The following is a 22,368-nucleotide window of genomic DNA, read 5'->3' as shown; positions in this document are numbered from 1 at the left end:
ACCATGAGAGTGAGTTGTGTTGTCGTCAGTCAACGTCGTGTCAGTGTGCTGTCCATCTCTGGCCAGACCCAGAGCCAGAGCCAAAGCCAGACCCGAAATCAGAGCCAAACCCGGCCGAGCATGGATTTCCGAAAGCGCGGGTTGGCCGGGATGACTCTGTCCAAGCTGTGCTCAGAGTGTAGATTGCGGGTACGGTGCCGGGTTTCAAGGCACGGAGCAGATCGACGGTTGTCGAGAGGCCATTGGCTCGTGCCATCTGTTTCTGCGAGTCTTCTGGCCTGTGCCAAACGACATGGCAGTGGTATCCCAGACAAAGGTAAAGACGGGAGGCATGTCGTCACGGTTCGTGTAGGAGGCTGGGCTGAGCCTGTGTGTCTCTGATTCGGGGAGATTGGAGTGTGGGTGGGATACCTTGTCCGCCTTCCCTGAGGCGACCTCCACCAACGGGAATGGCGCTGGGATTTCCTAAAACGGTCATTTGACAGCACTAAACAGACGTGTGTTTTGTCGAAATCGGCCGTTGGAGCCGAAAAGTGGCCTGCGCATCGCGCATCCACAACTACATCGATATCATGCTCCTTTGGGGGCGGCGCAAAAACCGACACAGGCGCAGGCGCTGGCGCAAATGTGAGTAAGGTCGTAGACGCAGGCGCATGCTCAGTATCAGACTCTCTTGCTGCCGGGTGGGTTTGGGGCTCAGGCAATGCGGCGGCAAAACGCAACGCAGCTGCAAGTGTCGCTGGTCGGTATCCAGGCGAGGTAGCAAAGACCAGACCACGGTGGCACTGCACTGTTGGGCCATGGTGCATACGACTGCACTGCACTGCACTGGATACGTAAGTCGTTGCCTTGACAGACCAAGGCTGGCATCAGGGCACGGCAGCAAGGCATAGCCAGGGTGCACCAAACGATAGCCAAGTTGGATTATTGACCTCTCGTCAGCATGGCATTGCAGGTTCGGCATAGATATGCGCAGGCTGCACCGAGTGGCCGAGAAGCGAGAGACAGGCCGGCTTCTGATTCGGTTTCTGATTCGAAGAAAGAAGAACAACAACAACAAAGTTGGGTGACGGGGGATAAGATGTCGCTGTCATGGATGACAGGCGGTGCACATCGTAATTGGAATCCAATGCAATGCCATGAGCAGTGGAAGAGGAGACTGATGAGTTGGCGGCGCCGCAACGGCAGCAGTAGCTTGAGTAGCACAGCAAAGGGGCCACTAGATGCGTATTTGCGCCAAGCAACAGGGCGATTTCGGTCGACGATGGCGGCGCTAGTGCTGCAAGGTTCGGTGATGGTTTAAACGGTGAACGATCAAGCTGCGGGTGCGACGATCCTTCATTTGTGGTTGCAGATAGTGTGGGAGAGCGGGAGGAGGCACTAGGGTAGCATCCAAGATAGCCAACTAGCCAGGGGGAAGGAAGACAGAGAAAGTATTCGTAGGGCAGGGCAGTGAGGGTGGGCGTTGTTACGGTTGCGCCTCGAGGGGTGAAAGATGAGATGATGTTGAAGGTAGGTGTGTTGGTGGTGATGGTTCACCATTGGGAGAGAGCAAAGGAAAGGAAAGGAAAGGATGATACGGGGAGATTCGCGCGAGGTAGGTACGAAGTAACGAAGGTGCCTCCCTCGTTCTTCCCTCCCCCTCCCTCCCCCACCAATGTCCCCCATGCCCATGCCCCTTACTCAGCTGCGCCTGCTGACATAAGGTGATATACATCGGTTGAAAGTGGGGCTGTATCTGAGGATGGGCGTGGAGTACGTACATAGTGGGGTCGATGTCTGCTGGAGCACGTTCCCTTTTTCCCGATTTTGTGGGAATTATGATCAACTCCCGTCACTGGTCAGGGGAAGATGCACAAATCGGTACGTACTACCTCGGCTCCAGGTTCCTTCTCCTTCTCCTCCTCCTCCCCAGCCTCCTCTTCCTTCTTCGCATCACCTCCCACACAGCGCATATACACACACACACACACACCACCACCAAAAACCACTTTGATTGACACTTTGACACCCTCATCATCCCGGCCAGACAACGTCTGTCTCTCCTCCAACTTGCTTACCTTATCTCCAGAGGAGCGTGCAACGCAGCAACGGCTTCGGCAACGGCTACTCCAATTCCAGCGTACCTACCTACACAAGCCGCCAACGTCAGCCATCCATTGCATTGCGAGCTGAAGAAATGAGGATGCACAACTTCAAAGGAGCTGCCACACACCCTCGCAGACCCTCAGAAACCAGGCCTCGATAACCTCCAGCCTGGCACCATCAGGATTGCGTCTGCTGAGCCCCAAGCTTTGGGCCCTGCCTATGCAAGTGCAAGGTGAATCACAATCTCAGCGAGATCTGGATCTGGGACCTCCCTCGACTTCTCGATGCGCCCACCCGACACGCATCGCATCGCTTCGCCTCGCCTCGCCTGGCCTGACCTCGCCTTGAGTCGTGTCCACTCCCGCTTCACATCCCTCCCCATCTCCACACATCCCGCGCTACCTGCCTTACTCGTTGTCTCTGATCCCCTTTCCTTGTTCCTCTTTCTTCTTTGTGTGTTTTGTGTTTGGGGTCTCTGGTCAAGCTTTGTTCTTTCACTACGAAGCCGCCATTGAGTTGCTGCCGATTAACCCCGGGGCAACCAACTCAGCGCCACTGACGACGACCCGGCCAGGCCAGCTATTTTCGTGTCGCTTGGAGCCATTGGTCCGTTACCCGCCCGCTACCCGCTGGTTCCGACTGCCTGAGATGCTGCGTAGCGCAGAAACGGTCCACAGACGCCGTCTATTCTGAAATCCTCCGTCTTCGAGAAACAACTCCACAGAAATGGCCCTGGCTGTGCGCATCTAATCAGAAAGAGTCATGTATTCCAGCTGCTCAGCACGACATGGCAGGCTCCATCAGACGGGAACAGAGCACCACGATGATTTCAATGTCATGCCCAAGCAGCATGGCGAAATTCTGCTCCAAAAGAGAAATTGCAACAGAGCAAAAAGCAACGTCAACTCTGGCCTATGTCCAATGCTGATTCGCTGGCCAAGGCACATCTTCATCTCCCCCTTGGCGGCCTAGCTCAAGTCGACTTATCACCACTGCAAGATCACAAAAGAAAAACTTGAGAGAACGAAAATTGAAGAGTCAGGCAAAGGAGACGGCAGCAATGGCCCGCAGCCACTGCCCGCTAAGAATAAGCACCTTGGTTTAGATGCCGCTAGATCTGCTCTGATTAGCGCGCCCATATATCGCTCCCGGCAGCCATGCGCCATATGGCGTATGGAGGTATCTGCGCCGCGTTGCTCAAATTCCAAAAAGAGCCTGAAGCCGGTCGTCTTGGGCTTCGCATAGTGCAAGCCCGAGATTGCCAAAAAAAAAAATTATTCTACTCTCCTTCAGGAGCTATTTGCGTGGGCAATCCACATGAACGCGAGACCGACTTTCAAGGCCTCACCTGCTGGACCCCTATCACAACATCACCGTCATAATACGATCCTACCGTCCATCTAACGACACACGCGGAACCGGACGCTGTACTCCACTGATCCGCCCATGGGGGGCACGACTGGGGTTGAAAGCGCGGTCCACACACACCCAGATTGCCCTGGTCGGCATGCAGGGTTTCCCATGCCAGTCTCGGCGCCTCTTCAGAAAGACTTGTCTCTCTTGCAATCTGTCGCCGAGCCAGCGAATGATAAGACGTGCAGCATGCAGGCAGGCAGGCATGCTCCCAGAGACATTATTCTCCGACCCTCTTTGGTCCACAATACACACAACGCTCACGGACTCGCGACCGCTGCATCACCTTCTTCTTCGCTGTGTTCCAGGAGGCGCGCTTGTGCCATATCGCAAAGCCTACCGCCGCTCAGACTGCCGCTTAAAGGAATGGAGAGGTCAGGGGGCGACCCGTGACTGGCGAGACGGTGACTCGGCAGAATTATGAATATTCTGCCCAATCTCGATGTTTGGCAGAACTAGGAGAGCCCTGACACTTGGCCAACGGTCGGCCTCCCTGAGCTCGGTCGACATGCACACGTACGGCGGACGAGCCGTTCTACAGCCAGGCTGGCCCTGGTCAGTCCACACTTAACTGTGCAAAAGGCTGCACTATTGCTCGTGCTGGCCTCCCTTTGAGTCCTTCGAGTTCAAGGGCGGCTGCCAACTGCGGGTTCCTATTTTCGGCATCTCACGCGGGTGGGATGATGCGAGCTTTCAACACGATAGACAGAAACTTTGGCCCTCTGTCAAACACCGTTTCAGCATCACATACCCTTGCAGCACGCAGTTTCTGAAGCCGCCGTGGAAGTACACTCAGAACTTCAGCGTGCCCACAGTCATCACGGCAAGCAAAGCACCTCTGCCTACTTCAACTACCGTATTTCTCGTCCGTTGTTCGGGGCCGCTCCGTCCCCGACACAGCCATTGTCCTGCGCGCGCTGGGCATCTGCATGCACCTCTATGGAGAATCCAAAGCCCCGACTCTTCTGATCCGATGATGCATTTCCTCCCATACGCAACCTAAGACGCCGCAGACGTTTTTTTCTCGCTCTCGCAGTTTCCTCGGCTCCCGAAACCACGAGTTTTCGTCTAGTCGTTGACAGCCACCGTCACATCCCAATTAGCAGTACTTCCAGCCGTTTGGGCTATCTATCGCAGGATCGTCATTTTCGTCGCATCTCTCACGACTGATCCCCTGTCAGTACGGCTTAGTCGTGCTGCAATCCGCTGATCCGGCTGCCGAGTGTCATTCACTGAGGGACCTCGCATTTATCGGCATCCAAGCCGGCGAGTCCACCCCGCGGTCGTGTCAGGTTGTGGTCTAACTCAACTAAATGCATCGTCAACTGCTCGAGCCTCCGGCTAAGGCACTTCCACCTGGCGGTAGCACCTCGTACTGAGCAATCCACTTTACCGAGCCTGCCGATCTCTTCGGCTTAGCCTTGCCATGGTTAAGCCAGACTCGTGAAGCACTCTGTCCCATGCTTTACTAACCAAAAAGGAAACAAACGGTTCGTATTAGGGTCGCTCAGACACTTTCTTCCGTTTCTGTCAATCGATTTCCCAGACAAGACAGCTGTACACCATCAGGATATTGGCAGGGCAGCAGACAGTTGTGACAGCCGCTACTGTCGCTGTCTGGAGTTACGAGCACGACACAGTAACAGGCCGTACCAGGTAATTGAGAGAGATGTCGAAACACTTTGCAGGTTGTTGAAGGCTGAGTTGTCTGCTCACCTTCCTAGCAGGGGAATACTTTGGAAGACACAAGGGGGGCACGGATCAGCTGCAACCATGCAAAGACTTCAGTTGAAACGAAACAACGTGCATCCATCCCTGCCATCAGGCCCCCAACGGGAGCATTCCGCTACGTCTTGCAAAAGCGTATCAAGATACGTACGAATACGCTCCAGCCCTCGCCTACTGCTGCCTCGTAGGAGTCAGCGAGCGTGCGGTGCATGAGTCGACAAACATCACTGACGATGTCGTCTCGATGTTGTCAGCGCACGCCCGACAGGTTCAGCTTTTGACGTCTATGCAAGCACTTAAGTCAAGCATTCCGATCTTTTAGCAGTATTGCAAACCAAACGTTCCTGCATATTGCCGCTGTAAAGACTGAACAAAAGTTCGGTCCTGGTCCGAGAGTGCCGACGCCCACAGTAGCGTTGCCAACTTCAAACGACCGGCTCTTGACATATCTGCAAACACTCAACATACCTCTGAACTACTCATGCATCGCGTCCCAATTACGTGACAGGACATCACGATGGTTTGAGATCGAAAGGCTACAGCATTTGGCTTCGATTTGACCACGATATGGTGTCACGTCAAACAAAATGCGCGCGTACTCGGCTGGTGTCTTCAAGGTTGGCCCCGTTAACAGGTGACAACGACGAATTGTCTGCCCCTTTTTGACGACTCCATGCGAGTGCGGGAAGACGCGGGAGTGGACAGCCTGCCATCCCAAGACGCGACAATGCTGCCATCAGCGACGGCACATGATACGGTGGCAATGGGCGTTGAAAAGGCAGATTGCCTATTGGGGTAGTGTCAAGGAGAAACCTGACGCCATAACTCTACTCTTGACTCCTGTCAATGTCTGTCATCAAACAAGACAGGTTGTGACAGTGTCTTGTGTGTGACAACCGACACCTGCGCCGGACGGCCGAGGTCTTACAACACAGTCTGCCACAATCCCGCCGGGCTGTTTATCTCGTCTTCTGGTTTGCATTGCTTACTTTTGTGTGTAAAATGCACAAAGTTGTGTGACAGAAGCTTGGCAGTTGGGCAAAGTCAAACAAGCTCACCACCAAAAAACAAAACAAAACCCGCCGGGGCTTAATACCGAGGCCCGCATTGCCGGGAATCCTGAGATCTACGCCTCGCATTCCCGAGACTTGCGTGCATAAGTCTCAACGGGGGGAGCATCCTACTCGTCCGCATCTCGGTGAGACAGGCCCTTCCCGCCCGCCGCCCGCCCAGCTGTCTTGGGCTGACCACTTCGGTCGGTCATGCAGAATAAGCAATGACGACTTGCGTGGCTTTGCGAGGCAGCGAGAGGGATTGGAGATTGGGAACTTGTGTTGTCGCAGTCAGTTCTTGTCGGGCTGTAATACCCTTTTTGGGCAGATTTTGGATAGAGCTGGACTGGTTCGATGATCCTTCGATGATAAGCTTATCGACTGAAGGATCGGGGTTCGTTTCTAACGTCTCGATATGGCAACTCGGACTCATTGGCCCAGTTGTAGGATGATCTTTTGCTGTCGAATTTTCCGTCCAATCAGCGCACGTAGACTGGTTGTCTGTACCTGGTGGGATTTTGACGATGGAGTCTGTCGTCGTGCCTGGCCTAAGGTCGAGCTATTCTCGTATCGTCCCGCGCGGGAAATGCATCTAGAGCGGTCGGCCGCCAAGGAGCGAATGTCTCTTCGTCTGAAAGCATGGCGGCGGGCAAGCTGTAAGGCTGCCTTGCTCAACCCGCCTCCCCCCTTTCAACCGATGTACGTTGATGTAATCGACTTGTCTTGTCTTGCATCTCGCCTCTTCATCCGCCGTCTCGCCTACCTCGGTGCCTGTTCGCGTCGCGAAGTGCTTCCTTCCTGCTCGGTCTTTCGCCCAATGCTCTGTGGGATGGTAAGATATGCCCTCGCATGGGCAGGGCGGAGGAGCGGCGCAGGATAGCCAAGCGCGCGGCGTAACTGCAAGGTGTCGTCGCTCGGCCGAGGCCGGCATCGTGCAACAGACGCCGCACTACAGGTGTAACCAGCGCCCCAGATTATGCAGCTCGCTAAGGAGTGAGGTTGTATCTCTCTGTCCCATGATTGGGTCATCTTCATTCCATTACGGCTGTATTCTGGCTTGAGTTGTCAGCCTCGAAGCCTCGCGGGACAACGTCAATGTAGTCATCGTCACAATAGTTCGTTGCTATCCTGGTATCACGGCTCGACATCGTTGCGGTTCCCTGGAGGAACGAGCGGGGACCAGTTCGAACCCCAGGTTTACGTCCCGCTTGTCATCTGTTTCCTCTGCCCAACGTCAAAGCCATCAGAGGAGTCGAGGCGCGAGAGGATGCGAGTGCTTCCTGGGCAGCGCGCTTATGGTCCTGTCGTCCGAGCGACGATGAGGGTTGTCGTGCCACAGGGCTGAACGCACGACTCCCTGCGTGTCTCTTCATCTCTGGGTCTTTCGTTGCTGTCAGGGCGAGGTGCTGAATCACCGAAGACCCGACGACCGACCGATACCGACACGACGGTTCATTTCAGAGACGATCTCATTGTTCAACTTCTTCTCTGTCCCTGTCGGGTGTAAGGTTCTCTCGGGATGCCCGAGATGGGCCGGGGAGAATTCTGGAACCACGACGTCAAGCAAGGCTTGATGATTGCCTTCCCTTCCTGGCTACCGGCACTTGGGGGGAATCGAACGAATTTCTTCGGTCCTGCAAAACGACAAAATGAATTCTAAAGACTGTAGAAAATTGTTCTTGGCCTTGTAGATCAAGGGAGGTTTCTGGGTTCGGTCGAGAGTTGATTCGGACTGTCCGTGGTAGTCCCCCGGACGACGGAGTTGGCATCTTCGGACCCCCAACTAAGGGTCGTTGCGCTTGCGGCCACACCCCCTTGACGGCGCCACGCAAGTGCGAACAATCGTCCGTCCGGGGTCCCTTTGGCCTAGATGCAATACCAAAGTTCCCAAAGACCAGAGAGAGGGGCAAAAAGACATCCGATAGAATTGGGCGACCCGAACACAGCGGCCGATCACCCCATAGATTGGATCTGCCTTTGTGCATCCACCGGCGACCGATTGTACATCCCCTCCGCCTCGATTCTGCGCAGCGCGCCGCCGCCCTACATGCACTCAAACGGGGAACCGTCCCATTCTCGTACTTCCCCTGCTTCTTTTCAGCTCATCAGCCTCGCCCTTGGAAGACAGCCTCCGATGTCATCCTTCGGCGGACGGAGGATGTAACGACAACTGCATACTGGAGGGGCCGCAGAACCAAAGGTTGTTCCTTTGGAGCTGGGTCTGGAAAAGACATTGGCACAAAGTGCCGGCGGGAACTACGTCTATGGCGTCCGATTAAGCAGACGGTCCGCTGTTGGGAATAGAGCATGGGTGGGAGGAGAAAAGAAACGGTATCCGGCGCGATGCTTGCTGTTCCTAGTCGCGGAACCCAGGCCAGTAGCGTCTTGATAAGGTGCTGATCGTCGAGTGTGAAGCGCGGCAGAGTAGCCGCAACACCGACGACGGGCCTGTCCAATACGGGTTTGGCGCCGTCCCGGACGGACTTCATGCGAGCTTGCGGCGGTCTGATTTTCTTTCTTACATGTCTGCAGTATTCCATCGCAAGAAAGGCCGGACGACGGTGTCGGTGGTCGGTGATTAAAGGATGCGATGAAAAGGGGGAAGGCACTCTCTTGGGTAAGGTGTTGGATACAGGTGGGATTGGTTCGTTCCATCGAATCGGCGGACCGGTGCTTCGAGGTTCGACGGACGTCGGTGATGCTAAGCAGCGACATGTCCGATGTCGTCTCTTCGAACCCTGCTGCTGGAAGGATGAGTCCGGACTTTATGCTGCTGCTGCTGGTGCTGTCCCTTAGGAACTGAGTCAAATATCGAGTTGCATTGCGTCGTGCAAGGTATCCTTCGGCCGTTGTTCCTCGACGGAACAAGGCCTGGATGGATGTCAGGGTGTTGATCACCTCATCTCGCGGAGCGGAACCCGGTGATTGTGGCACCTTGAAGCTATCCCAAACCTGCCTATCTCTGTCTCTGGATTCTCTCGTCGGGTCCATCCCATCGCCTTCATGTCCGAAGACGCATGTCTGCTATATGCCGGTCAGCTCGGGACATGTTCAACCCAGATGGGCAGCTTTGCCTGTAAGTGAAGCACTCGATGTCCTCCCGTCCCGTGGGATCACAAACCATGAAAGCTCGGCGGCGGCATCGCCATCCCGCGGTGTTGCTTCTTCTTCACCTGACGATCCCGTACCCCATTTAGCCATGCCACACCTTGTAATCTGCCCTCGCACATGTGCTTACTGGCCGGGAGAATGTTTGTCTCGCCCTGCCTGCCAACCCTCGTACCTGCCGCTGATCTACTTCACGCCGGGAAGGAAGACATCGCGGGGACGCCCGACCACGCAGAGAAGGCGTGTAAGTGAGCAGTGAACAACGCGGTGCGGTGTTCCGGATGTTGTGGCAGTCGCGGCGTGGTCATGCCATGGTTGCCATATGGAACCTTGCAGCTGAGGTTGTCGACTGCGGCTAGCTGCAGATTGTAGTGTCTTGCTCTTACCGTCTGTCTCTGTTGTCAACTGCAACTCTGTCGAAACTGACAGAACTCTCAACCCCATCCCCACGGACATCAGAGACAGGGACAGCTTCGGGTTCGTTCAGCCTCGTAAAGGAGAGCATGGCTTAGACGCAAGTAAGCCAGTCCGAGGCAGCATATTTCGGTGGTCATCGCTTCTTTTCCCAGGGTTTGCCAAATTAGACTTGCTTTCGTCACTGTTATTTTAAAATTTTGGTCCGGTAGTTGCGTTACTTGGCGTGCGAGAGACCGGTTCTTCGGTTGCCCTGTCGACACACTTCGGTGATGATTTAGCAAGTCCGTACCCGAACGTTTGCAGTTCTGGTATCGTTGAACGTCGAACGGCGCACGGGCGAAAACCTGTCAACCGTCGATCAATGTCCCACGGATCACCGACATCAGGACGATGTTCGGATGGCAGGCTAGGCCTAGTCCGTTCCCTCTTGGTTTCTCCTTCTCTTTGGTCTGCACCCCCTGGGCTAGCCCCCCGGCTGTTTTTCTTGTGTGTCTTTCTCTTGTCCGTATCTCGTCTATCTTCTTTTCTTCTCTGCTCTATGCATCCCTACAACGAAGCCTCTCTGGCAGCAGCAGCAGCAAGTCCGCGATGATAAAGGGCGGGCCTTACGCAAGAACGACGTCAACGTGAGACCTTTATCACTGGATATGCCGTTCGTCTTTCTCACAGGCACAATCGGGTCAACGCCAGACGCCAGGCTTACCGCCTCCTCCCGCCGTGCTTTTGGGGGAACGACTGGGGAAAGGGAATGGAAGATGGTTGCGCCCTGCCAGTTGACAGCAGCCAGTCGCCATGAGCTGCACTTGCAGTTCTGAAACGCAGACGTGAACGCCTCAGGAGTCGTCCTCCCACACCCACTCCCAGAGATCTCTTGACCAGACGACATAAGGGCTCCTTCAGCCATACAGAACGCCGACTACGCGTCCCCCGTGATCACCAGCGCCGCGCGGACTCTGCGCGTAAAGACGAATCCGGAGATGGAAGAAATTCAGGATTTGCTGGCGTGCTCTTCACATCGCTCGGCGCTTTGAGCAGCTGGAGAAGCAGAGATGTGAGGATGGCATGGAGGACGGTAGACCATGGTCTAGAGAGAAAGAGGGGTAGACGAGAGACGGAGCTAAGAGCTTCCCAATGCAAGTTTGGAACCAACTTTCGAATCACTAGCAACTCTGGACGAATGAGAGCAGAGAAGAGACTGGGAAACACCATGGTTACTGGGGTGCGGCAGGTAGCTGTAGTGTGCTATATTGCGGTGAGTCGATGATCTTTTCTTTCTTTCCGTCTTTCTTGGCTTTTCCTCGCCTCTGTTCATCTCATGCCGTTTCTCTTTTCTGGCCAGGGTTTGCCTTCCTTCCATTGTGTCTCTCGTCCGGGGGTGTGGTCAAACTCTTCTCGGGTATGAGCTGAAGTGTTGTTGACCGACGGGCGAGGGATATGTTCGCACTAGCTCTGAGCCGTCGTCACATCGGATGATGGAGGGTGGGTTAGGCGATGATGGGACAAGATCGTCCGGACTGTGACGGATCTTTGTACAACACCCCCCGCAGGCGGCATACTCCTAGTCCTTGCTGTGCCTCTTCTTGCCCATCGCCCCATATGCCTCGGGGAGCCCTGTCGTCCCCGTCCCTCTCGTCTATATATCTCGTGCCTCCTCCCCATCATCATCATCTCCATCATCCACATGGACCTGGACGACATACCTGGACGACATACCTTACCCCGCCACCCTTGCCAATGTCATCAAGTGCGGCGTTGACGGCTTGGGGGTTGAGACCTCGGATAACTCTATGGGGGAGAATGACCATGTCGCCAGTCGACAACCACTTCGGCAGGGCGGCGGCCCATCGTTGGAACACGATTGGATGAGCTTCGAAAGAGCCGTAGACGTTGTGCAAGGAGGTGCCCTTATCGGCCAGGGCGGCAGTGTCGGCGCCAGTGGAGGAGTCCAACATGATGATGGTGCGTGAAACACCGGACACCTCGAAGAGAGAGACAGCGAGGGTTGGATGACCAGACGCATAAGCCTCGACGACATTGATGACGGATCCCCAAGATGGATTGGACTGTCGCGGCGATGGAAGGGTACGACCGGCCGATGACCAAGGTTGCACCCAAAGCTCGAAGAAAGGCAAAAGATGACACTGAAGAGGTGGTTATGATGGTTCCGATACCAGCAATGGACGCAAGCCGAACGATGAGAGACCCGACGGTAGTACCGGCGCCGAGGACAACCACGTGAGCGCTATGGTATTCAAAGATTGGGTCCGTGCCATGAAAGGGGAAATGGGAAATCAAGGCCAGATTGATGGAACAGAGAAAGAGCCGCAGTGAAAGGATTCGTTACAAGGCTTGCAGCCTCGACAACGGAGATTGTCTCAGGAATGGGTATAGGATATGCGGTATTGGCGAGAACGAAGGAGGCTAGGCCACCAGCGTGAGGGCGGCGGAGATTGCCTTGAAAGAGGACTTTGGTCCCAACGGCAGGATACAAGATGGCACTGGGGTGTTCGAAGGCTGAGGACCGTGTTCGACAACTTCGCCGACAACATCGATACCGAGAGTAATTGGAAGACGGGACGAGATATTGAAGACGCCAAGGTCGCGAAGCTTTTGGTCGAGCGGTAGCAGGCCTGCAGCATGAACACGAACCAAAGTCTCTCCACCTCCAGGGCGTGGAATAGGTTGCTTGCTTGGCACGAGGGAACTGCCGACGGAAGTCAGGCATAAAGCCGTCGGAGACGTTGTATCGCTGGCGGACATGTTTGGACGATGAGCTTCAAGTTGTGCAAAAGAGCCTGGAGAAGGTGGGTGCTGGAAAGCGAAGCTGCTGGTGTTGACTGGCAGCTTAGCCGCAGCTTGTCTCGCATTGTCTTATATCATCTCCGATGCTATCCAACTTTGGCTGCTTCATTGGGCCGAGGTCAGGATCCAAATGGATCACATCATGACGGTCCATCATGGACGAACATGAGCTGCGGACCGATTGTAGATGGAGATATCGGAGTCATGGCTTCGTTCATGGTCTAAGGATCCAGCAGCACAGGACCGGTCGCCGGCAGAGAGGAGAAGAGGACAGCGGCGCAGACGGTAATAATCAGACAGCAGCAGATGACTATCCAGCAACACCAGCAGCAGCAGAAGTAGCAACTGGGGTCGCGGCTACTAGCTTGCCGTCTGCTATGGAGTTGCTGATTTTGTGACCCCATGGCGGGATTTCAACGAGGCGGGACGTGTAGCGCGATGTCCTTGCAGTATAAGGCCGACAGCTTGGTGCTTCTTCAACGGAACGGGATAATGATAGTAAAATGCCCTCCTGAAAGGATCGGTCGGAAGGATTTATGCTGCCGGCCGGCTCCGGCGTGAACAATTCCGGAGCGGGATAAAAGCGACGTTTGGTTTTTCTTCAGATTTCTTCGTCAACCACTACAAGCGGTAAGTATTAGACGGTATGAGCCCGAGTTAGATTACCCACAGTGATGAAATGTTTTGTTCCGCAGACTATGGCAACTGCAGGATACACCACTTGCAAAAGTTTCTCTGGAAGAAGGAATAATCGATGGTCAAAGGAAGACTCTGGGCTCAAGTAGAAGCAGGTGGCTGGTCCATTATTGCCGAGTGCGCCTGCAAGGTCTAGTGATCATTTCCATATCATCTGGACAAATACCGCGGATGTCGCACTGGCTGCCGAAGATGTCTGAGCGCGTTTGTGCTTTATACCACTGGGCGCTTGGGACGATGAAAACGATCACTTGATGCCGAGGTGCCAAGCGCCATGAACTGCTGAGAATGCGCAACCGCCAGCGTAATTGCATTATGCTTGGGCTTCGTGACAGCCCCTGGAATGTTCCATCTCAAGAGTAGAATCTCGGTCATTTTTGTTCTCAGGTTCCGTGTTGTCAACAACAACATAAAACGGTCTTCATGCCCTTGGGCCTTCAACGATGAATGGTGGTTGCGCGAAAAGTTGTAGTAACGTCATAGACAGTCTGAGCCGATTGTCTAGCCAATTGAAGCTCGCTTTGACTTCGGCAGCAACTTTGAAAGTCATGAACCACTCGTTTCGGATCGTAAGCTCCAGCCATGTTTGTTGGCTAGATCAGGCTGGAAATAATACCCAGCTATCCCAGACCTGATTTACCCCGTCATCGTGATTGCCATCTCTCTCGGAGGTGGGTTGACTGTGTGCGGAGAGATGTAGTGGATCGCGGGTACACAGTAATGAGTGTATCATGATTGGCTGGTGACATGTTTGGCGTTGCGAGCGATACTCGCATCGCAGCAGCCTTTGCGCACTTCCTTTGAACCATATGATGTGTTCGTTGACATGAGATTGCTTGTTCCTGATCATTAAGGAAATGACAACCGTTTTAAGGAAAATCGAGGTGCGTGAGCTGAAGCCGAAGAAGCCGTTGGCAGGTTACAGTTATTGATGACCCGATGACTAAGCTCGGTTAATCATCGGTCTTATCCGCCTGCGCGGGTCGCATTTTGGTGGGAGCTGGCCGCGATTTCGATGCCCCGAAAGCTCCAGTGTCCAATTCCAAGGCGCAAATCTCTGAGAGCTTCTACTGCCGGCATTGAGCTTCCCCAGATGCCGCAAATTGTGTAGTTTGGTCTGAAAATGCCAAGGTATGTAGTCAGAGGACTGCAAATGCCAATCGGATCGGCTAATTGAGTTCTCAGGACCCCTCAATTCAAGTATTAAACCCACATCATGAGGGCGCAAATTGCCCGCCATGTCTCTCGACGGGTCGTTGTACCGAGGGGTTGCGTCCCCGCCTGCTCGATCCTCTCGCGCCCAACGTGTCGCCATACCCAGTTGCCGGTAGCATCAACGATATCTCTTTCCCGACGAGCCCCGCGGAGGACTTTCTTCGGCATCCTCCAGAAGCCGCCGCGACAAATCAAGAAGCCCGAGTACGAGCCCGGTTGGACAACAGTGTTGACGTGGAGGAATCGCTTACTGGAGAGCGTACGGCCACCGACAAGGACAGAATTGGTGGAAGCCTTCCGAGAGCTTTTCGTCTACAAGCTACGGTTCAACGTGGTTGTCAACAGCACACAAGCCCTACACTGCAGAAACTTGCTGCAATATCTGCTGGAAAATAAGGATGATGAACCGGGCGCCGGACTTACGCTGGCAGAGCTCGTTTCTGCGCGCGAGGCGCTGCTGAAACAGCCAAAGGAAGACACGAAAGAGCATCTAGAGTTTTCCCGCCAGCTGTACGAGGCAATTAAGGCGGAAAGGGCGCAGGATCCGATGGACCCTGGCGCGGCAGAGGACTTTGAATCTTTCCTCGTTGCTTTGACGCTATTTGGGGCGTCCAAGGAAGGCCTCGCTGTCCTGCAAGAGTACTGGGATCAGCTCCCAGTGGCAGAGAGACCAGCGGCCCAGAACCTCTGGGTCAATGTCTTTCAAGGCCTGGCGGAGGAGGGGCGCGAGTCAGAACTAGTCGATGCTGTCGCGAAGTCAGAGACACTTGGCGTCCCATTCACGTCAAGTGTCCATGAGGCTTTGACAGTCTTCTTTGCGAAGAAGAACAATGTGCTGGAAACGAAGAAGTGGTTTTTACGGCCAATACACAACGAAGAGCGTCCGACCGCCAGGACTTACAAGGAACTGCTACAATTTTCAGTTAGGACTGAACAGAAGGGCTGGACGACGCCGATCTTTAAGAAGCTTGTGGACTCGAATCCAAGCAAGGAACACTGGGATGTTATATACCAGTGGGCCGTGCTTTCTATGGGCAAGAGGCTCGACGATCTGAAAGGCATGTTCGAGGTTGTCGCCCGCCATAACCCCGAAGATCCCAACAAATCACCGGATACAGATACCATAAATGGTCTTCTCGAGGTCGCTACCGAGAAAAACGACCCTTACTTGGCAGAACGGCTCATCGCGTTTGCTTCTGAGCTCGGTATCCGCCTCAACGCCAAGACATACCTCCTCCAAATGGACTTCAAGATCAGGGCAAAGGACTTATCTGGTGCGAGAGCTGCATACATGCAGCTCCCGAAAACCGAACTGGAGGGAGACGAGGATCTGCCGCTGATCAACAGGTACCTCCAGGCGCTTTGCCACCAACCGACACCAGATTTGAAATCCATTCGTGAGATCTCGGACATTCTGGAGGAGCGCATCGTAACACTTGACCCTGATACTGTGGTTGCGTTGTGTACAGTCTTCCTGAAGAACGACCAACAGTTCGAGGTTATCGACACACTGTCGCTGAATGTGTTCCAACACAGCAACGAGCAAAGACAGTCTATCAGAGACGCCTTTGTTGGATATTGTTTGGATAGCAAAAACAGCACGGCGAGAGTGTGGGATGCATACTCAATCCTCAGGCAATTCTTCCAGGAGACTAGCATCGAGAGTCGCCTTGAGCTGATGGATGCTTTCCTCGCCCGCAACCGTCCCGACATGGCGGTCCATGTGTTCGGACACATGAGGCAACACGTCAACCCCGACTTCCACCCGGCCAGCGACGCCTACATTAGGTTTTTTGAGGGCATTGGTAGATGTCCAGACTTGGACAGCTTGAAGCTAGCCCACAACATGTTAAAGATGGACACCACCATCCAACCAACAACGAAGATGTACAACGCATTGATGATTGCTTACGGAGCTTGCAAACGACCGAGTATCGGACTCGATTTCTGGCAAGATATCGTTCGTTCGGCCGAGGGCCCATCATACAACAGTCTCGAGATCGTGTTCTCGCTCTGTGAAATCAAAGCCTTTGGGGATCAGATTGCCAGGGACATCTGGAACAAAATCGAAAAGATGGAGATTGATGTTCCTCCGTCGGTATTTGCCGCTTACTGCGGTGGTCTCGCGGGCAATGGCAATCTTCAAGAGGTGCAGAGCACGATCAGAACGATGAAGCGAGCTGTTGGATATGGGCCTGATGCGATGACGTAAGTTATGCCTTGGCCATTCCGACCCTGATACGAGCAGCTGACATCCATACAGTTTGGGCATCCCTTTTAACGCATTGCCTGGGCAAGGATTACAAAGAGATTTTGAGGCATGGGCCAAAAAGCAGTTCCCTGAGGAATGGACAGAGGTGGAGAAGCATCGCTACTACACCACGGCGGAAAAGTTGAAGAAATTCAAGCTGCAGCGGGTGCTGAAGGCATGATCTGTACAAAAATGCTAGAAAAGCTTCTTGTATCTGTACAAATATAATAGACGCCGAAGATGTTGTACAATTCATACATGTGGAGGAGTTACCCCTGTTGGTCCTAAGGTAGACACGTCGACTTTCCCCGCCTTCTACACAGCCATCACGTTTTTACCTCCATGCCTGCTTGAACGTCTTCTTCAGAATCTCGGGATGGTGGTGCACACTGGGGTGGATACCCATTCCAATGGCTCTTCGGATGGCCTTCGTCATCCTCCTGTGGTTGACCGGCCTCAGTCCCGTGTCCTTGGAGTGCATGATATGTCCGAAGGGGGTCATGAATTCAGAGACCATGGCGAAGTTCTACATTTTCTGTCAGCGTCTGAAGAAAGTTGCGTCGAAAAGTCCCGTTAGCAGGGATGCGACATACCCTGTAGTGGTCCTTGGGGTTGATGCCCAGCATGTCGATAACATCAACCTCCGGCTTTCGGATCCTCCTCCACTTGTCCATCTCCGTGGGGCTGAGGTCATGCGGGGCGTAGACGTTGCCGTTGCGCCAGCGACGAGGCATCTGCTTGAGGTAGTCGTCGCTAATCTTCTGCTTCTTGAGCGAATCGAGCATCGTGCGCTGGCGGATAGCAGCGTTACGTGCTCCGCCCAGGGGGTTTTTCGACATGAGAGTCCTAGCTCGGTCGATAGGCGCTTTCTGATCGTCGAGGCCCAGGAGGCTGTCGGTATTCGAGATTGGTCTTCTGGGCTCTATTTTGAGGTTAGCGCTGCGTGCATTTCTGGGTAGTGGGAGGCATTGACGAACCAGCCACAGCAGGAGTAGCGGAGAAAGGTCGCGCGATCCGGGCCATGAAGGCGCCCGGGGCCTTGAAGGCCGGGAACAACGGTAGTCTCGGCGGCATGATTGACTTCTGGGCGGATTTTGTCGATCCAACAGGCGTGGTCTGTCGCGGGTGTTGAGGCTGTCACGGTATTTTTTTGGTAGGCGGACGGGATGTTCCGCCCCACAAATGCGATAAGCACTGATAAGGAAGTTGTCCCACCTTAGCTCCAGAACTTTTTCTCTACGACAACCCGCCAACCATCACCAGCAAATCGCACTGGGAATACGCGACGCCGACAGCCCAGCATGGTCCGCAAGCTCAAGTTTCACGAGCAGAAGCTTCTGCGGAAACACGACTTCATCACATACAAGCAGGTACCGACACAAGCCTACGCTCGCGAAGTCCACAGATCCAGGCGCATTGCTAACAGTTTCTGCTAGGATGGCGATCACCGAGATGCGGCAGTGGTATGGCAGAACCAAGGAAAAGATGCTTTCGCGACCAACTCTAACACAAGTAACAGGTGCGCCGGTATATGATTCAGAAGCCTGAGGACTACGTGAGTATTTTCGCGACCCATCGTACTATCGACACCTACTAACAAGGACAACCAGCACAAATACAACCGGCTATGCGGCGTGAGTTTGGCACCGATCGCTTCGACTCGAAACACACGGGATCGAGCAATCCACCCGAAGACAACTAACCCATACTTCCGCAGTCCATCCGTCAAATGGCGCATAGATTGAGTCTCATGCCCCCTGAGAGTGCGGCTCGTCGCAAGCACGAGAAGCTCCTCCTTGATAAGTTGTATGACATGGGTGTTTTGTCCTCCGCATCAAAGCTGTCTGCCGTCGAGCACAACGTCACCGTGAGCGCCTTTGCTAGGCGGCGTCTCCCGGTCGTCATGACTCGGCTTCGGTATGAAAGCCCGACATAGCTGCTGGATCCGCAAGAGCAAATGCTAATCATGTTTCTCAGGATGGCCGAGACCGTTCAGGCGGCGACGAAGCTCATCGAGCAGGGTCACGTTCGTGTGGGTACCGAGACATGCACCGACCCGGCTTTTCTGGTGACTCGCAGCATGGAGGACTTTGTCACCTGGACCGTGGGCAGCAAGGTGAAGAGGAACATCATGAAATACCGCGACAAGTTGGACGACTTCGAGCTGTTGTAACACGGGACGGTTTTACTTTCGGATGAAGGCCCTGCCGCCTGGACGGGATTTGGACTTCGACATTATCTGGCGGTGTTAAGGAGTTTAGGAGGACAACAAAAACGTTGTTTGGTTTATCGCAAATAATATGTGTGTCGGCTTTGAGTCAGCAACATCCAAGATCTGGAAAAGTTCGGCGAAATCATCGGGGAGGTGTACGACAAGTGGCGGTCGGCATAGAGCGCAAAAACCTGCTGCTTTGCACTGCGCTCGATTGTCGCAGCGTCATCAATGCGAACTGCTCGCAATTGGTGGGCGAGCCGCGGACGGAAGTTTCGCGATTCGCTGTTCGCATTTGCCTTTCTCCTTGGCGAACCACCAGCCGCTATCATGGCAACTGATGCCTATTTCCATCACTGCCAGCCCATCATGGAAGAAACTATCTTCGGCAATACGAGCAACTCAACGAGAAAGCGAGGCTGGAAAACATCAGACTTACGTCGCAGAAGCACGTCACATCAGCTCTTTGCGGCTCTGGTTGAGGAGATGAACACTTTGTGGAGGGATGAAACGGTCGCAAAAACCTTGACTATAATGTCAGCCCAAGTAATATGGGATCGGACTATCGCATGAAAAATTGGGGAAAGCTGAGCAGCCTGAACGCGGTAGCCGAGGCCGCTTCCCCTTTGGGAAGTTTTTGAGACGAAAGAGCCGGTGACTGTGAGTCTTTGGCCTGTAATGGTCTGAATCCCGATTTTGTCTAGGATGGCCATGCTGTCCGAAGGCCGGAACAAAACTTTCCTACCCACAACAGACAAGAAAAACGTGAAATATCGTCGGAAGATAACTCTATGGGGCTGAGGAGGGTGCCGGCACGGACGCCATGGAAAGGGGAAACCGAGTCGAAGACTGGATAACCCCGTCTTGAAACAGGGTACATGACCAACTGATACTGCGAGCCAATGGTCTGGATGGCGAAGATCTGATCTCGCCCAATAAGAAATGGGATTGCGTTCGGTTTTGAGGTCATCGTCGCCTCTTTTGTGTCTGATGTTTTGCACCTTCTTTCCTTTGAGGGTGTGCTCGAACATCAGCGCACGACGGTGGAAAGGGGCTGAAGAATGTTTGAACGGATGAATCGGGGGCCGGCAAACCTCCCCAACCGCGACTTGTCCTTCCTCTCTGCTGTGGCTAGAACTGCAATATAATAAAGTGTCTTCCGGACTACACCATCTCCAGCCGACGTTGCATCCCGGGTGAAGCACTTACACACTCTTTGATAATACCTTAACATAGCGCGCTGGTCGACTATTACGCTCCTTAACCAAACTCAGTCGCAAACCTCTCTCTAGGATAACATATAATCGACGACAATCCTTTTTTGGTAAATTTAGTGTTTTCTAGGAGGATTCGCGAAAGAAAAATCAGCCAAACATTCCCCCAACGTCTCATCGACTAAACAAGCCATCCGCGAGAGCATCGAAGAGTCCTTCACAATGTCTGCCATGAAGTACGTCTTCTTGGCTACGGCAGCCATCCAGGCCGTCAGTGCTCATGGAACGGTGAACGGTATCATGGCGGATGGAGTCTTGTAAGCGCGGACCTGATAAGTCCTCTCTCATATAGCCTCACGGTTCACTAACACGACACAGCTACGAGGGTTACAGCCCGCAAATGCAGTACAAGAAGCCCCCGCCACAAGTCGTTGGCTGGTCCATCCCCAAAGACCTGTCCAACGGCTTCGTCGCCGTCGACAAGTACGCAGACCCCGACATCATCTGCCACGTCGGCGCTGAGCCCGCCCCCATCGCCGCCAAAGTGACCGCCGGCTCTAACGTAACCGTCTTCTGGACCGACTGGCCCGAGTCGCACCACGGGCCCATGATGGACTACCTCGCTCCCTGTAACGGCGACTGCGCAAAGGTCAAGAAGGAGGATCTCGAGTTCTTCAAGATCGACGCCGTCGGCCTCGTCGACGGGTCCAAGGCGCCGGGCAAGTGGGGTTCTGACGACATGCTCTCGAACAACAAGTCATGGACGATGACGATCCCGGCCAACATCGCCCCCGGGCAGTACGTTCTGCGCCACGAGACGATTGCGTTGCACGAGGCTGGACGCGAGGGCGGCGCTCAGAACTATCCGCAGTGCCTCAACCTCGATGTCCAGGGCGGAGGATCCGAGAAGCCAAAGGGTGTCAAGGCGACGGCGCTGTACAAGTCTGGCGACGACGGTATCAAGTTCAACATCTACAAGGACAACCTCGATTACCCCATACCCGGCCCGCCGATGATGGGTCAGGAGGCGAAGCCAACGCGACGCAGAAGGAGGGTGACCGTCATCTACTGATGAATCTACTGATGAGGGGAAACCCGTTCTTTTCGTTTCAGCGTACAATCTTGTTCTCTTCTGTGTTGTATTTGTACGGATATACGGATAACATTCTACGCATGATGGGGTGTATGGAAATCATTCATTTGGCTCAACAATACCTGATGTGACACGCTGGACGTGCATGTCTCCTTTTCCTCAACCAGAGCCATTCATGTTCCCCTTTGATGAAAACTTGATGACGGGCATCCAATTTGTGTATAGATGGCGGTCCTGCGAGATGGAGTCACGAGCAAGCGAGCATCCATGGACTTGTACAAACATGATGTACAATAGCTTATGAAGCAAGTGTTTTTGAAACATGAATGTTATGCTTCACGATCGGTCGTCGTGATACTATGTTTCTGAGGCCGCAGTTTACGGAGCTGATATGGACTGACCCATGCCCAGCTTCTCTCGGAGCGGCCACAGGATGTCCTTCGTTCTCCTCAACTTCTGGAAGACGATCCCGGTGCAGATCCGATAAACATGATCCCCAAAACGACCGAGGCCGCCCGCTCACCGACCCAGTTTTTGTTCCTCCCGAGGGGTTTCACAAAACATCCTGCGCCCGAGACGCTGCCGGGAACCGAATCCCGTGGGCTCTCCTCCTCCTCACCGGCCCCGTTCACAGCGGCCCATGGTTGACATGGCTCACCCGGATGTCCGTGAGGTCCCAGGTCGCAGATCCCTGAGCGCAGGATGAAAACCTGAAGCACGGTAGGCCCCAATAAAACATTTCATTATTGACCAGCCACCGTGTCCAGCTGCACTTCATTCGTGCCCGCTTTCGTATGCAGATCGCCCGTGGCCGCCCATTGCCCCCTTGCCTATATCTCTCGATCTCTTATGTTTGGTTTCTTGCGAGAAGCATTGTTCAAGCCTCGGCCCCCTCGGGACAAGAGAAGCTTAGTGTCACTGTGTGATCTACCTTGTATCACCCTTTGCTCATAATGCCCACCTACGTACCTGCGCACGTATCGCGGGAGGCAGTGCAATGCCGAGATGTGGCTGTTTTGTAAGCTTAACATTATGGCCGGTCCGACTCGCAGGAAGCTTAATAATGGCCCGTGAGGACG

The 22,368-nt window shown here is 54.1% G+C and overlaps 5 protein-coding genes across 5 annotated transcripts; 3 read left to right on the top strand and 2 right to left on the bottom strand.

Moving 5' to 3' along the window:
• Window positions 1–11,364: 11,364 nt before the first annotated feature.
• COL26b_000560 (uncharacterized protein) lies at window positions 11,365–11,758 on the bottom strand (the record flags this gene model as incomplete). The annotated part of the gene is made up of 2 exons (XM_053173527.1): window positions 11,365–11,439; window positions 11,507–11,758. 2 exons carry the CDS (start codon window positions 11,756–11,758, stop codon window positions 11,365–11,367), a joined length of 327 nt encoding a protein of 108 aa, XP_053042575.1.
• A 2,784-nt stretch (window positions 11,759–14,542) lies between these two features.
• COL26b_000559 (uncharacterized protein) lies at window positions 14,543–16,951 on the top strand (the record flags this gene model as incomplete). Its single annotated transcript, XM_053173526.1, has 3 exons — window positions 14,543–14,609; window positions 14,663–16,727; window positions 16,783–16,951. The coding sequence occupies 3 exons, from the start codon at window positions 14,543–14,545 to the stop codon at window positions 16,949–16,951; spliced, it is 2,301 nt and encodes a 766-aa protein (XP_053042574.1).
• A 153-nt stretch (window positions 16,952–17,104) lies between these two features.
• On the bottom strand, window positions 17,105–17,844 carry COL26b_000558 (uncharacterized protein; the record flags this gene model as incomplete). The annotated part of the gene is made up of 3 exons (XM_053173525.1): window positions 17,105–17,296; window positions 17,364–17,692; window positions 17,748–17,844. 3 exons carry the CDS (start codon window positions 17,842–17,844, stop codon window positions 17,105–17,107), a joined length of 618 nt encoding a protein of 205 aa, XP_053042573.1.
• Window positions 17,845–18,071: 227 nt separating this feature from the next.
• On the top strand, window positions 18,072–18,943 carry COL26b_000557 (uncharacterized protein; the record flags this gene model as incomplete). The annotated part of the gene is made up of 4 exons (XM_053173524.1): window positions 18,072–18,140; window positions 18,290–18,325; window positions 18,488–18,687; window positions 18,748–18,943. The coding sequence occupies 4 exons, from the start codon at window positions 18,072–18,074 to the stop codon at window positions 18,941–18,943; spliced, it is 501 nt and encodes a 166-aa protein (XP_053042572.1).
• Window positions 18,944–20,418: 1,475 nt separating this feature from the next.
• Window positions 20,419–21,268, top strand: COL26b_000556 (uncharacterized protein; the record flags this gene model as incomplete). Its single annotated transcript, XM_053173523.1, has 2 exons — window positions 20,419–20,513; window positions 20,575–21,268. 2 exons carry the CDS (start codon window positions 20,419–20,421, stop codon window positions 21,266–21,268), a joined length of 789 nt encoding a protein of 262 aa, XP_053042571.1.
• Between the last annotated feature and the right edge of the window lie 1,100 nt (window positions 21,269–22,368).

Source organism: Colletotrichum chrysophilum (genome assembly GCF_026319265.1).
Source record: "Colletotrichum chrysophilum strain AFK26 chromosome Unknown scaffold_2, whole genome shotgun sequence".
Lineage (NCBI taxonomy): Eukaryota > Fungi > Ascomycota > Sordariomycetes > Glomerellales > Glomerellaceae > Colletotrichum > Colletotrichum chrysophilum.
The sequence above is the reverse complement of the archived record's forward strand: the minus strand, read 5'-3'. Positions and strand labels throughout refer to the sequence as shown.